This window comes from Exserohilum turcica (assembly GCF_000359705.1).
Source record: "Exserohilum turcica Et28A unplaced genomic scaffold SETTUscaffold_12, whole genome shotgun sequence".
In the NCBI taxonomy this organism is placed as follows: Eukaryota; Fungi; Ascomycota; class Dothideomycetes; order Pleosporales; family Pleosporaceae; genus Exserohilum; species Exserohilum turcicum.
Genome location: NW_007359937.1, coordinates 420736 through 436113, shown reverse-complemented (window position 1 = coordinate 436113; position 15378 = coordinate 420736). Strand labels below are relative to the sequence as shown.

General features: G+C 54.1%; 5 protein-coding genes across 5 annotated transcripts; 1 reads left to right on the top strand and 4 right to left on the bottom strand.

Moving 5' to 3' along the window:
- Positions 1–80: 80 nt before the first annotated feature.
- SETTUDRAFT_167464 (uncharacterized protein) lies at positions 81–1187 on the bottom strand. Its single transcript, XM_008024401.1, has 2 exons — positions 1069–1187; positions 81–1006 (listed from the first exon to the last, which is right to left on the bottom strand). The coding sequence occupies exons 1-2, from the start codon at positions 1140–1142 to the stop codon at positions 250–252; spliced, it is 831 nt and encodes a 276-aa protein (XP_008022592.1). The 5' UTR covers positions 1143–1187; the 3' UTR covers positions 81–249.
- A 585-nt stretch (positions 1188–1772) lies between these two features.
- On the bottom strand, positions 1773–3883 carry SETTUDRAFT_167463 (uncharacterized protein). The gene is made up of 5 exons (XM_008024400.1): positions 3722–3883; positions 3435–3665; positions 3292–3381; positions 2484–3238; positions 1773–2432 (listed from the first exon to the last, which is right to left on the bottom strand). The coding sequence occupies exons 1-5, from the start codon at positions 3837–3839 to the stop codon at positions 2070–2072; spliced, it is 1557 nt and encodes a 518-aa protein (XP_008022591.1). The 5' UTR covers positions 3840–3883; the 3' UTR covers positions 1773–2069.
- Positions 3884–5057: 1174 nt separating this feature from the next.
- SETTUDRAFT_146665 (glycoside hydrolase family 61 protein) lies at positions 5058–5961 on the bottom strand (the record flags this gene model as incomplete). Its single annotated transcript, XM_008024399.1, has 3 exons — positions 5058–5302; positions 5354–5648; positions 5702–5961. 3 exons carry the CDS (start codon positions 5959–5961, stop codon positions 5126–5128), a joined length of 732 nt encoding a protein of 243 aa, XP_008022590.1. The 3' UTR covers positions 5058–5125.
- A 3916-nt stretch (positions 5962–9877) lies between these two features.
- Positions 9878–10396, bottom strand: SETTUDRAFT_25932 (uncharacterized protein; the record flags this gene model as incomplete). The annotated part of the gene is made up of 1 exon (XM_008024205.1): positions 9878–10396. One exon carries the CDS (start codon positions 10394–10396, stop codon positions 9878–9880), a length of 519 nt encoding a protein of 172 aa, XP_008022396.1.
- Positions 10397–10638: 242 nt separating this feature from the next.
- On the top strand, positions 10639–13378 carry SETTUDRAFT_146662 (uncharacterized protein; the record flags this gene model as incomplete). The annotated part of the gene is made up of 3 exons (XM_008024398.1): positions 10639–11142; positions 11187–11524; positions 11569–13378. 3 exons carry the CDS (start codon positions 10639–10641, stop codon positions 12941–12943), a joined length of 2217 nt encoding a protein of 738 aa, XP_008022589.1. The 3' UTR covers positions 12944–13378.
- Between the last annotated feature and the right edge of the window lie 2000 nt (positions 13379–15378).

Here is a 15378-nt window from a genome sequence, read left to right as displayed (position 1 = left end):
TCACCGGCGCCGTTTCACGTAGAGCATGCAGCACATACACACACACACACACACACACACACACACACAAGTAGTCTTCAGTAATCGTCTTGCATTGTACTCATGGCAGTCTCATGGGCAACGCGCCGTCGTCCATGTTGAAATCACAAACATCCCATCGACAAGACCGCCTGCCGTGACTATGACAGCATCCCAAACTCCGCCCTGAAATCATAACCCAGCAAACACACCCGCCCGTCTTTGCTCCGCCTAGGCATTCTTTTGCTGCTCAGACGCGGCCGTCTCCTGATCCGCCTGGCGCTGCTGCATGCGCTCGCGGATGGCGTCACCCGATGTCGAGTCGCCATCGCGGCCACGGACAGCTGGCGCATCGGCGGCAGTGTCGCCACTGCTCTCGTCGTACGCCAGGCCGTTCAGCATTCGCGCTTCCTTCTTCTGTTGCTCTGTGCTCGACATGGCCTGTGTGACGTTGGACATTGGGCTGGGAGGAGCCTGATCTCGCATGTAGCCAGGCACTGCGCTCACCTTGCCCACGGCCGGGCTGCCGAGCTGACTGTTGTGGCGGGCTGGTGTCCTCGCGCCCTCGCCAAAGCCGACGAGAGACGCAGCCTCGTCGCTGAAGCCGCCCATGCTCGACGTGTCCATGTCCTGGTCCTCGCTCATGCGGTCCGCCTCGTACACATCGCTGCCGCTGGCCCACGTTGTGCGCCCGCCAACAGACCCCGTGGCACTGGCGCTGCCCACGGTGCTGCGCTCGCGGAACAGCTGGGGCTGGTTGTTTGCGTCAAAGTAGGCGGGCGGCGGATTGGCGGCGCTGCCCGGGTTGAGTCCTTGCGACGTGCGACCAGAGACGGCCACACGCTCCAGGCCGGCCAGCCGCGAGATGCGGTCGGCGCGCTCAGCTTCGGCGGGATTGCGATGGTGGGGGAAGTGGCCGCGATGGCCGTCCTTGATGGCCACGGTCGAGAGCTCCGACATGGTTGTCGTGACGGAATTGGGCGTGCCCCTACATGTACAGCATTAGTCGGCCATCTCAATGCCCAGCCCCGCCGAATGCATATGCCTTACGGAGCGTCGCCCGGCGTCTCGTCGCCCGACGGCGGAGGTGGGAGGTTGATCAGCGTGGGCGCATTGGCTGTCATGGTGGAAGTGTCGTGTGGGTTGGCGTTGAGTTTGGCGTGTAGAGAGGAATAGAGTGCAGGAGAAGAGGCGCCGTATTAACGGCTGGGCCAGTACAAGCCCAAGGCCGAACCCGTGACGAATGGCGGATGACGTAGCACGTACCCGAAGTGCGTTGATTTGCACGAGGCAGAAGCCGCGACGATCCCAGCCCGCCCCCTGGCCTTGTCCTTACGTCTGCGTCTACGTACCATGGGCCATTTCGCTCGGCATACTTCACTCTCCCCCTGCGTGTTGCGAGCTGTGCAATCTCGCCGCCTCATTCCCGGCTGCATTGGCACTGGCATTGGCACTGGCACTGGCACTGGCACGCGGCCGCTGCTGACGGTTGGCGGTGCTCTGCATGCAGGGTCCTACCCTAGCGTCTGCTGCCTGCGGATTGGCTACCGCGGGTGTGGAACTACTCCTATTCTGCTCACCCACTCAACCGACAGCAATGCATGGCAGTGTGCTAAGCATGACAGGCGCCTGTGCAGCCATAATCTTCGAGGGCACATGCAAGGGCGGGCGAGATATGCTGTGGGCGAGTGTTTGGCAGGTCAGTTCATTCGTGCCACAATGCAACGACACAGCACGTGGGAGAGGTAGATATAGCATCTTGTAAAGGTAAGCTGAGTAGAGGGCAACTAAGAAAGAGATGCACAGCTGAGAAGACAAACAACTTCCATGCACAACTCTTCAGCCCCTAACAGAGAACGAAGAACACAAAGACTGGAGATTCCCTCCTAGTGATATCAGTTACGCCCTCCCCACAAGCCTACCTCGTCTGCTGCCCCTTAAACGCCAATCATGCATCTCGGGTATGGGCCTCTTGGGTCGAAAGAAAAAACAGTGCAACAACTAACACGAACCGCATCCAATCTATCCACTCGAGTAACACACTTCAGCCCTCAGACTTCCAGGCCTCCAACCATGTAGAATAGCAGATAGGCCTCTGCAGCAAGCACTTCGGCCTCGCTCACAAGCACCACCTTGCTGTCGTCAAACATGAACCAGTCGCTTCCTTCCCTGCTGTAGCTGATGTAGTGACCCGAGTCCATTTTACCCTTGTGCACCACTACGCTGCTAAGTTCGTAGACGAGAGCATTCGCCGGACTGTTGATGTTGTAGTTTGTGGGCGGGGCGGTGCCAGCTACTTTGGCAGCGCGCACGGCGGCCTTGTGGGCGGCCGTGTAGGGGGATATGTCGAGTTTGACAGGAAAGCGGACGGGCGTCTCGATCTTGGACGAGGTGGATTTGGTGTGCTCAAAGCGCTGGGACCATGTCAGTATTGATTCACGTGCTGTTGGATACGGGTGGCGGACCTTGAGGTGGATGGATAAGACTGGTGGCAGTCTCTTGATGCTGAGTTGCTTGGTTGCATTCTGCGGGCTGTCGCAGTTGCGACATGTGTATTCTGCTGAGCCGAGTTTCTCCTTTGCTGTAAAGCGCTCGAGGCAGTCTCGCAGGTCCAGGGGCACGTCTTCTCCCCGTTCAGCATTCAGCTTTCGCTTCTTGCTCTGGATGCGCACGTCCAGACTGAGGTCCATGTATGGGTCCTGCGCCGTGGTCACGTTCCGGCAGCTGTCGCATGTCACAGTACTCGACAGCTTCCCGCAGAAAGTCTGGTGGATGACGCATTTGCAGTCCTCGGCGTCGTCGGTCGATCCGCCATTGGCAAGATGCAGCGTGTTCAGGATAAACTGCATGTACTCGTGTGCATCCTGTTGCTGGTAGCCGGCAAGCGCCTCGCCCGCTAGCCAGCTTCCCATGAGCATGCTGACGGCGCCAAAGCCCTCCGTCTTCTCGGACGAATGGAACTCGACAAACATTTCGTCGAGCGCACAGCTCACGCACGACTCCTTGTCGCAGTCGGTCTGCTTGTGGCCCTCGGACAGGTAGAAGTTGCGTATGAAGGGGTTGTGGACGAGCGTCTGCAGGATGACGCTCATGAAGCACGTCTGGCCCATGTTGTAGAGGCCGCGCAGGCCTATGGCACGGCAGGGGAGAAAGGTCGAGTTGCTAATAACGAGCTTGTGGTCTTCGGTCGTCGTCGTGTCTTCGTGCTTGCGCTTCTTGCCTGTGGTTCCGTCAGCCAACGCACGCAGCCGCAGACAGGCCGCGCATGCGCACCCTTTTGGAGCCGCAGGATCTCGAGGGCCTCGTCGTAGATGAAGTCCTGGCAGTTGCCGCAGTAGATGTTGCCATCGCGCGACTCGACAGCTGCTTGCGCGTTAGTGGTTGCGCCCCATGGCCCGTCGTGCTGCTGCACCCACAGAAGCAGTGCGACTTTGTCTCAAAGTGCAGATCGCGGTCGGCCTCGGTCATGATGCTGGGGCATTGCAGACACAGGAACAGCGGCCGCAGCGACACGACGTTGCTCGCGTCGGGCGTGGCATTGTACGTCTGCGCGATGATGCTGGGCTTCTCGTGGATGTTCTGGAGGATGGCGCGGTAGTGCTGCAGCGTCTGCTTGCGCGCGTTGTCGAACATCTCGCCCATGTGCTCTGGCTCTCTGTCAGCGATATGCCGTGTAGAGAAAAGGAAACGGCCAGGCACGTACCGCATCCATATTCAATGTGCGCCATCTGGCTGCTGGGCACAATGTTGCCCTTTGCATTCTTAACAATCTTGGGCGAGGCCAGCGCCGCCGCCTTGGAGGCGACTGTTACCGTGTCCATGGTGCCGGCTCAAGCTAGACGGGTGTGTGGTTGCTCGTCGTCGCCTCTACATGCTGCGGTGCTGGGCGTCTACCGGCGACTGGAGCGCAATGTGAGGGGGCGGGATATTTCTGGGGTTGCGGCTGGCGGACCTGCATGATGGCAATCGTGTTGAGCAGCACTAGCGCCTCTCCCGCCCCCCCCAGTCCTTTCGTCCCGATCCGACCAGTCTTTCAGCCGCTCCATGCTTCATGTCACAGCAAATGCCGGCCAACCAAGTAGCCTGGTCGCCTCGCTTTTTCATTTTGACATGTTTCCGGTGACGCAATACCTGCAGTCTTGCTGTGCGTTGAGGCAGGATGCCTTGCCCTGCTGAGTCATGAGCGGCACTGGTTGACAAGACACACTCACAAACATACTCAAACATATATGGCAATTTACATCTATACAGATTCATTCAATCATACACTCGGGAATCTTACAACGCCCAATCTACAATCCCATCAAAGTCCAAACCTGCCTCCCATCCCTCGAGTCGCCCATTCACCAACGAATCAGCAACGCGCCCTGGTCGCCTGTCGCATGACTCGTATAGCCTATGTACATGCAAGGTACACAACAACCTCGGCCACATTCCCCGCCATGCCCAACGACGCAACGAAAGCCGAGCATTTCGCCTTTGCCTCCGCAGCAGCAAACCCACTAGTCACCATGGCCACAAGCCCAGCATATGCCAGGGTAGCAGCCCCTCCTGCATCCGGGATTCCGGGCGTCAAGCCCAAGCCTCTTCCATGTATAGAGTGAAAACTGTTCACACAAGTCAAACCAGCATATCAGCCAAGTATCTTGACGAGAATTGGGGGGGGGGGAAATGGCACGATCAAGCACACTCCCAGATTCAAATACCTCACTGACATACACCGCCCCGTCGTCTCCCCCACACCTAACACACACGCCTGTGCCCACGCCCGCCCCCAATCAAGTCCTCATCAGAGTCCACGCCGCGGCCATTAATCCCGTCGACATGCAGCTGTGGGGCAATTCTGTTGTGGGCTGGTTGGCTGGAAGCAAGGAGAAGGGCATTGGGCGCGATTATTAGGGTGAGGGGCAAGATTGTGCTGGATGTGGAGGGGTGAGTATGGTGTGTTGGTGTATAGTCACTGCTGGCGTCGATTGTCACTGCGTTGGCACGTTGAAATCACTCTTTCAAAGAAAACAAATCCACAACAAATAGTATTGGCTAAATCAACTGCTTAATGCAGTCCTTACTCTACAGTCCTCTGTTCTATCATGTCCAACAATGACGCCTAACATTGCAGCTTGGCCGGACCAGGAATCTGGTATGGACCGCTTCCAGTGGGCTGGCCTTGAGAGTTGTAGATGCTAACCTTGATGCCAGGGTGGTCGGCCTTGTAAGCACCAGGGAAGCTAACTGTGCTGCCAGTCCTGGAACCCGAGCTAGAGACGTTGATTTGAGCGCATCCCTGGTGCGAGTGTCAGTAATAGTCGCACTCGATGTGTTCATCGTGACTTACAATGTAAAATTGAGCACCGCCAACCGACCCAGCACTGTGCAGGGCAATCAGCTCGGCTCGCAGCAGGTACTGGCCTGGGGCGACGCAAGTCGGCAGGGTGAAGTCTGTCCATCCACCGTTGGAAATCATGCGGTCAACGCCCCAAGTACCGGAGCCGTCAAGGCCGTCCTCAAAGACCTTGAACCACTGCAGGCCCGAGGGAGAGGCGCTAGCTGCGTTGGAGACCTTGGCCATGTAGAAAAGGGCGGGACCCTTGTGGGACTTGGCAATGGGGTGGTCTGGATCGTTGGCGTATCTTTGGAGGGTTAGACATGATTCAGTTTTGAGCAAAAGCAACCCAAGACGTACTGCGCTCCTCCAACGACGTGGCCCCAGTTGACTCCAATGCGGTCGCCCGCCTTGACGTCAATGACCTTGCTTGAAGAAGAGAGACCGGTATTGCAGGCCATGCTGCCATCGTTGACATTGGTAATGGGGTTGTTGGACGACGCGACACGGATGCCGTTGCCTAGGCCAAAGTCCTGACCGTTGACACGGACGCGCTGAGCAATGGTATGGGCCGACCCAAGAGCGGGCAGCAGAGCGACAGCAATGGCGAGGAACTTCATGTTGAAGGAGTGAATGGCGGTGCAGTGATGGTGAGCGAGTGATGGACAAGATGGCCTTCCTGTCGCCTTGCTCTTGTCTTATATATTCGCCTCATGATTCACCATGGCATACACGGGTTCCCGTTGTTATGATACCAAGCCTTGCCGTCATCAAAGTCAATCGCTGGGCTGCAATATAGTAGCGCCACATGCACGCAAGAGCGAGATGGTCTGCAGCTGTCGGCATGCAGTCGAGGCCTTGCTCGTGGGCGCTTTGGCGGTTGTCGTTAGCAAGCTTCCATTTCGGGCCATGGCATTCGGCCGGGTGCAGCGTATCACCGGGTTTGCCCAGGCGTCGATATGTGTTGTTTCGAAATAAATGCGCCGTGCAATCAAGCAGCGGGCTTGCGTTGCTTGGCAGTGGTAATTGTGTGCTATCGGTTAATATATTTTGCGCGATGAAGGTCCGTGGCCAAGGACCTCATGACCGGTTGCTGGCGGCGAGCACCGTGATCAAGGGCTTCATCGAGATTTTTGGAGAAGCCCACTCCGAACCGATGAGGAAAGTGTTTCTGAGCATGGGCGTTTGGGCTGGAGTCTTGGTCGTAATGTCTCGTGCTCGGTGAGTCGCAATGGGAGCATGTAAAGCGTTGGCTACTACTCCTGCGCCAGTGTCTCGTCATGTCATGTGCACACATGTTAGTTTTTCGTTTGAATACGGAGGCGGCGCAGCATGTTGAAACGTGACTGAGGTTGCAAAGGGTATTTCCGGGGCGTGTGTGTTGTCTTTGCGGAAATTGTCTGTTGCACAAGAGGAGAACTAGTCCGCGGAGGCTTGGGAGCAGCGACCTGACTAAGGGAACAAACAGAGGTCGACAGGGTCCAGGCGCCTTGGGATGGGAGTTGGTATACGGAGGTGCCTTTCAAAAGTTCTGTCTGACGCTAATCTCGGCCCTTCGGCGCAATTCTTCTTAGCGCAACTCCTACCTTTAAGCTAAGCTATTAATTAGTTATAGTTATCTATCTACTTAGTACTATAGCTCCTAATACTAATTCTTACACCTATATCTTAATTATAACGTTAAAGTTACCTCCTATTAGCAAGTTAACGTTATAGATCTTAGAGCTAACTAGTGTTAATCCTTATATGGTTAATCGTATCTATAACCTGCATGGACGCGCAATGACCCAGGACGCGCAATGACCCAGGACGCGCAATGACCCACCCCACCAAACTCAACACCTACACAAAATACCTCATAACTCTACCAATATAGACCCGATTCAGGAAGCGATTGAAGAAATCAAATCGCGCGAACTAGGCGCATCTTTCAGCTATCGCCAAGTTGCAAAAAGGTTTGGCATTAGCTATCGTACGCTCGCTCAAAGACACCAAAGCAAAACTTAGCCTCGCGCGCTCGCCCACCTCTCTATCCACCCACAACGCGAAAAGGAGCTTATATAGTACATCAAATCCCTCACTAAGAGGCGTACACCACCTTCGCGTCTAATAATACGCTATCTTGCGTTATCCTTGCTTAGTAGAGACGTTTTAGAACGCTGGGTTTCTAGGTTCCTCTGCAGGAACTCCTCTTATCTCATCTCTCGCTGGCAGAGTCCTATGGACTAGAAGCGTTACAAGGCTGATTCAGCAACTAAGTATAGGTTGTACTTTGAGCTGTTACACAATAAGATGAAGGAGTATAATATACAGCCCTCTTACATCTTTAATATGGATAAAAAGGGCTTCTTACTTAGAATCCTTAGAAGGTCTAAAAGAATCTTTAGTAAGAGGCAATATAAAAGAGGAGGAGTTGTTTCAAGCCTACAAGATGGCTCTAGAGAGTGGATTATAGTCCTAGCCTGTATCTGCTCAGATAGTACACCTCTTTCTCTATCTCTCATCTTTCAGTCAGATGCTAGAGCTCTAAAATCAGCCTAGGTAGAGGCTATTAATCCAAACAAGCACTCAGTCTTTATTACCTCATCGCCCTCTAGATAGACTAACAATAATATAGGCCTAGCTTAGCTTAAAGAGGTCTTTAAAAGAGAGACTGCACGCTACGCTCAAACTAGGTACTAGTTACTCATTGTTAATAGCCACTTATCTTATATAACCATAGATTTTCTAGATTATTGCAACAGCCATAGGATTCTAGTTGCTGTATATCCTCCTCATTCGACCCATAGGCTTCAGCCTCTTGACGTTGGGATGTTTGGGCCTCTAGCGTCAGCCTACTTAAAGGAGTTGTCAAACTTCCTCTATTGGAGCCATGGAATCCTTCCTCTAGCAAAAGGAGACTTCTTTAAGCTCTTTTAGAGGGCTTAGGGTACAGCTTTTAGAAAGGAGACTATTATAAGCTCCTTTAAGACAACTAGCATTAACCTACTAAATGCTGAGGTTATTCTCCAAAAGTTCCAACAAGAGGCCTCTAGTTTAGATGAAAGCTCTTCTTCTGTCCTTAGTGAAGATAATTAGCTCAAAATTAAGTCTATTATACGCTAGGAGGTGAAGGATTTTAATAATAAGGAGGTAAAAAAGCTTCGCCAAAGCCTCCATCACCTCTTAGCTCAAAATAGTATACTCAAAGGAGAAAACCAGGGCTTAAGGGAGGCTCTAAAGGTCAAAAAGAGACACCAAAAGAAGAGCTACATGTAAGGGGCTGCGCTCCGGGGAGCAATTGCGAGGTATACAAGAGGTTGTATTCGATAGAGAGCTATAGAGTCTACTTGCGTGGTGTTTATTTACTTGTCGGAGAAAGGTTGCACCGAGTGTCTGAGCGCGTCGTCTGGGCGCCGCTCAGGCCTCGCACAGATGCCGGGTTGCAGAGTAAGACCTGGCGTCTGCTGCTTGACCGAGATTCCATCGAGGAGCTATCCAAAGGGCGTTCAGCCCGTTACACTCCGTATGGCAGTCGTCTCTCGCAGCGCATTCGGGCCGCATGTGGGACGTTTCCTCTTGGAGTGGTAGTGGGTAGACGCCTGTGTAGTGGTCAATGAGGCAGGGACAGTGTGGTAGGTGTAGATTCTCTTTCAAGGCTCCGCTGCCGGTGAGATTGGCGACTACAGACTAGCCAGATGGAGAAGCTAGGCAATATTCATGTCGAGGATGCTGCACCTGTACGAGAAGGGACATGTTCCAGTCTTGCAGTCGTGCCCATTGGGACGGTACGGGGTGCATCGAGCATATTCTTTGCAACAGCTTGAATTCAGCGTGTGGTAGTCAGTGTCATACGGCGGTAGATGACGACAATGGATCCGTCCAGAAGCAATAGCGCCTTGATTCAGTGTTAATGTGGCAGGCTAGCAAAGCTACGAGATGCTAGCACTAGTGGACGTGTAGGGCGGCTGGCTGCAGCGCCCGGCGACAAGGCGAAACTTGGACAGAGGCCGGTAAAGAGATGCCGGATGGGTCGCTGTGGATAGCTGTGGATGTGGATGCACTGATCTGCAGGAGCTGGAGGATGAATGTGAATGGCAATGCAGCAGTCGTGGGCCGGCACGTTCGGATGATTTTCTTCTCCCCACCACCGCGGGGCGTGGCGTCTCCACGTGTTTGGGCGGTCCAGCGTCGGGAGAAGTGAAAGTGTAAGACGAGGTGCGTGTCAATCGCTGCCAGACGGACGCAGACGTGTTCCATGTCTTCGGCAATTGCGCAGCGTGCATGTGGCGACGGAACAGAGGACAGCCGAATCGCGGGCAGGCGGATGGTGATAGGTCGAGGCGGCCGAACAACGAGAACAGCGCCACAGACTATGGGCTGCATGATGACGATGGCGGCCGAACCGTGGGCATTACATCACCGGGTGTGAGAGGGAGAGTGGGAGAGCGACGGCGAGTCTCCATTGCCAACGCCCTTATTACTGCCTGCTGCTGCTGCCCAAGCCGCCCGTCTGATTCTGCAACCATCCTGCTGATCGGCAGAGGCCATCCCCATTCATTCATTCACTTGCATCCATGTACCCTGGAAGCGTTCGGCTAGGATGTCTGTAGGGGAGCCCTTTGTGGGCACAGGCGTGTAGAAGACGCTGTCCTCGCGGTCGTAGCCGCCGTCTTGGTCGTCGACGGGCACGCCGCGAATGCTGCCAGCATGAAGCGACTTTCGGCTGGCGGAGCGCTTCATGCTGGCACTCCGCTTGATGGAGCCTTTTTTCTTGAGGGTGCCGCTGCGTGAGGGCGCGGGGCCCTGGTTGAGCGTCGACGAGCGCGACTCGGAGCGGGGGCGCATGTCGCCATCGACAACCGACGAGCCGCGCGTGGGGGCGTCAAAGTCCTCGTCGAAGCGGCCTCTGCGCTCGCGATCATGGTGGGCGGCTGGCGACGAGGGGCTGAAGTCGTTGATGGCGGCGTGGCTGTGGGGGGCGCTGCCGTAGCCTCGACTGAGGTGGGCTGGGTCGTCGACCTGGGGCACCGAGTGGTAGGCGGCCGAGGGCGTCACGGGGCGCTGCATCGCCATGGCGGGTGTGGACCCCGGGGATGTGTATATGTGGTGTCTGAAGTATATGTATGTAGTATGTATGTATGTATGTGTGTATTTACAAGTAGGGGCGTGTTCGCAGGGACGAGTAGCTGGGGGGGGGGGTCTTCTGCAAGTATACAGCGCACACCACCCTGGCCGCGTGGGTGCTGTGGCTGGTGGTGACGTAGGCCCGAATGGGAAGGGCAGCAGGAGTTTCCATCTGCGCATGGCGGCCCTGCATGCTAACACCCCCAGCCTGGCGCAAGTTCCTCAAAGACCTCATCACCTACTTCCGCGAGGTCGCCGCCTCGTACGAACACCGCGCAAAGTCGCTCGTCAAAGTCTCCAACGTCATCAACAACACCAATGCCCCCTCCTCGCTCCTTGTCGATGGCGGCCTGGGCGACGCCAACCGCATCCTCCGCGATTTCCACAAGCAGGCCATTGCCGAGGCCACCAAGGCCCGAGACGTCGAGACAGACGTCATCAGCCAATTGAGTGGCCTGAGGGCCGATCTTGCCCAGAAGATCAAGGAGATCAAGTCACTGTCGGGCAATTTTAAGAACAACGTCGAAAAGGAAAAGGAACTCACCAGAAAGTGCGTCACTGCCCTCGACGAGGTCCTCGCAACCGCCGAGGCAGACCCTACAGCCGCCGCCGGCAAGGGTGATCCCTATGTGGTCCGTCTGGGGGTCGAGCGCCAGGTCGAGCGCCAGATTGACGAAGAGAACTATCTCCATAGGGTCAGTAGTTTCACGTAGACGAGGCTCGCAGCTAACCACCCCAGGCCTACCTCAACCTAGAAAACTCGGGCCGCGAACTCGAGTCGATTGTCGTTGGCGAAATCCAAAAGGCCTACAATGCCCTCGCCAGCATCCTGAAGCGCGACGCCGACGAGCAGTACAGCACGGTCGAGAGACTGCGTAACGGCCCAATTGCCATGCCCCGCGACCTCGAGTGGAACAAGTTTGTGCGGAGCGACCCTCACTTTGTCGACCCCGACATGCCCCTGCGCAAACTCGACGACATCCAGTACCCCGGCAAATATCACCCAGCCACCATGGAGGTCAGGGCCGGCATGCTCGAGCGGAAGAGCAAGTACCTCAAGTCCTACACACCAGGCTGGTAAGTAGTGCTCTTTTGGAACAAGACCTCTCTAACAAGCACAGGTACGTCTTGTCGCCAACCCATCTCCACGAGTTCAAATCGGCCGACCGCATCTACACGCAACCTCCCGTCATGTCCCTATATCTGCCAGACCAAAAGCTTGGCTCTCGCTCCCAGCCCGGAAGTTCCTCGCACAAGTTTGTTATCAAAGGCCGCCAAGCTGGATCCATGCACCGCGGCCACACTTGGGTATTCCGGGCAGAGACGTACGAGACCATGGTGGCTTGGTTTGACGACATCAAGGCCTTGACAGAGAAGAGCGGAGAGGAGCGCAATGCCTTTGTTCGCCGACACGCAAGCGTTAGGAGTACCAGTGCTGGCAGCGCTCGCTCAGCAAGCTCTGACGGCGGGCTCGAGGAAGACGAGGCAGACGCAGTTCCCTTCTCGGCCAGCCAGTCCATGAAAGAACAGACCACAGGCCAGTCTCCGGTGCGACCGACACGACCTTCTCCAGGTGGGCGATTTCCGTCTGATTTGATGGTCAACCGTAACTTACAAGCTCCTCTCTCGCCATCTAGTGGAAGTTCAGAGGTCGGCCAGGATCTAGCAACCATGTCCGGAGGTCTGCCACAGGGAATGCACCCCATGTATTTTGCGCATACGCCTGCTCATCAGTCTGGTGAGCCAGCCCATGCCACTCAGTATGCTCAACCGATTGCACAATACCCACAACCCGCATACGAGGACCCCTATGCGGCCCAGCAATCGTACGTACCCGAACACCGCGACTACCCGGTCCAGCCTGTTCATAATGAGAGCTACGATCTACCATACTCTGAGAACAACCATACCATTCAACGCCAAGATAGCAGGGACTATGGCAATTGGCTGGCACCCGCCGCTGGTGGGATAGCAACTGGAGCCTTGGCCAGCGAAGCATACCGCAGAAAGCAATTGGCACAGCAACATGCAGACGCTCAGCAACAGGAGTTGAACGGACATTCCGAGCAGCAATATTCTGCTGAACATGTTCAGACGCCAAATCACCCACAGTCGACCCATGAAATCATGCCTGATCAAATCGACGACACTGGTTACGTTGCACCTGCTGCACAGCCAGCATCCGCTCCAGTGGTAGTCCCAATCGACAACCAGAGTCACCACCAGCAAAACAAGGCGCCCGAATCCCCAGCGAACAAGTCTTTTTTAGATGGGTCTGAAGTAGGTGCCGCCCCTACTTCTGGAAAGACTATCAATGGCGGACCTGTTCCTGCTGAGTTGGTAGATACTGCAGAGGATATGGAACACCCTGGCATGGTCAAAAGGACTGGTACTGATTTCAGTGTCAGCGATCTGCACGTTCCGGGCGAATATCCCAGGACGAGCATCGGCGATGGCACAGTCACTCCAAGGATGCCTAACGGGACTACAGTGTAGCAGTCTGGACCTTTTAAAATACATGATTGTATAGGCATTTGACTGGTATGGGTAACGAAATACACGATGGTGCACATGGTACACATGGTACACATGGTACACATGGTACACATGGTACACATGGTACACATGGTACACATGGTTCACGATGGGTTCACGATACATGGTATAGGCAGGAATATTGGGTTGGCCAAGAGCATGGGATACACTTGGGCCGTTTATTCCGTGAAGCATATCGGCCTCGTTGCGATTTCATCCTTACTCGACACAATATTCTCCTTTTTCCGTGATTCTTTTTTCTTCCCTCTTTTTTTCTGAGCGAGAGAGCTTTCCACCTTCGTTGAGCGGTGTTTTTTCTGCTACCGCGCCCCTCTCCCGCCATTTGATACCCAGCGCAATATCCCTCCCCACTGACAGAGTATACATGCTTTTTTTTGAACGTTGTTCAGCTAGTCTTGCTTATTGTTGATTTTATGTATACTGGAATCAATTCTGTGCACTCTACTTTCGCTTATCCACGCATGGCTTGATTGCGCTACTGTATGTAAAAAGTGTCTAACATACCATACCTACCCTTTGCCCATGTAGTCCCGAAACAGAAAACCCTCCCACGAGGCCTAAAACATGCCTGCTGTACGTGTAAGAAACGCGTCGAGGGTCCGTTGTACTAGTGCTAGTCGGCCCACGCATGGGTATGGCATGTGTGTGTGTGAGTATGTGCATACGTACATTCTTCACAACCCCAGGCCCATCCGACACAAAAAAACAAAAAAATCTAAACTTCATTTTATTTTTATTTCCCCTTTTCCACGTGTTTCGCTGGGGGGGGGATTTTTTTTTCTTTAAACGAATGACGCAAACATACACAAACACTAACCCCGCGAGTGAAACATATAGCTTGAGCATGGGGGTGTAGGTAAGGTAAGGTAAGGTAGGGGGGGGGGTTGGCATGTGTGGAAAAACTTGTTTCGAATATGGGAATTGTTTGCTAGGTACCAAGAAACACTTTTCTCATTCTCTCGCTTTCTACTTTTCTGTCTAATACACATGTACATGTACATGGCTAGTCAGGTCCGGTCAGCGCTGAAAGGGGGAGAGGGGGGGATTCTAGACCTCTGAGATATACCCCACATACCAAGCAGCAATGGGAGCTAGGCAGATCTGCGTTCTGGAATCTATAGGAGAGAGAGAGAGAGTGTGTGTGTGCGGAAAACAAGGCATTCGTGACTCGTATTCGGTGTCTCCGTGTGTCGAGTTGCATATATAGTGGTATATGGGTGGATGGATGGATTTGGAAAAGACTAAACCTGACTTTGACTTACTCGCTCGCTTACTATATTTGCTTACTTGGTGCTCGGCTTGGGCTTGGGCTTGAGGCTGGGCTAGGCTGCGGTACGGTGCGGTGCGGGACTGGGCGTCGGGTTGGATGGTGTTCTGGACAGTTGAAGGCGTGGATGGAGGAGAGGTGTGTGGGGGGCGTGAGTGGTGGAAAAATAGACAGGAAAGGAAATGAAGATTGATGGGGAGGAGAGAGAGAGGAGGAAAGTAATCATGGCTCGAGATATATGCATATTGAGGTTTTTTGTCTTCTACCTATGTGCTTGTATCTATGTCTGTATACATACTCTCCATCTCATCTCGCCATGGATACCGACTATCCATCCAAACAAATAAACAAACACACAAAAAATAATATTACCCAACGGCTACCCAACGCCTGCGCCTCAACCCCCCTAAATCGCCTATTTCCCCCTTCCTCCCTTTCTCTCTCCTAAAAAGGGCGCACCAGCCACACGCCGGTACTCTGCTAGCCCAGCCTCAGCTCCAGCCCCAGCCCCAACGCTGCATTCTCTTTCTCTTTCTTTCTCTCTCCCTTCTCTCTTTCGCCCTACTGTAACCACCATCCACCACACACCCCTGACCATCCCCCTCCGCCGCATACCCGCTTACCCTCATTTCCGCACTGACTTTCCACCCACCCATCCCTCTCGCATCCCGCATCCCCCCCCCCTAAAACAAAACTCTCTTTCTCTCCCTCCCCACACCCACACCCACAGACAGACATACCACGTGCAAGCCTGGGATTCGTCCATGGACAAGTAGTAAATAAGCTGCGCATTTTCTTTCTTACATAATACACCGTAAGTAGCGCGATCAAAAAAAAACCGGTCATCCTGAATATAGTTTTTTTTTTTTACCCTATACCTTTACCTATGCCTATGCCTATACCTATACCTGCCTCTGTATACGGAGGTGACTGTCAAAAGTTCTTGCTAGCGCCACGCTAAGCCGCCAGCCTATCGGCCCGACTATTCTTGGCGCCCACACTAATTTTTTGAAGCTGGCGATAGCTTGTATACTTATTTTTTTGAGTGTTTTTGATCTACTATGGCTCTAAATACGGATATATCGACCCGCTCTTTTATTGTTGCATT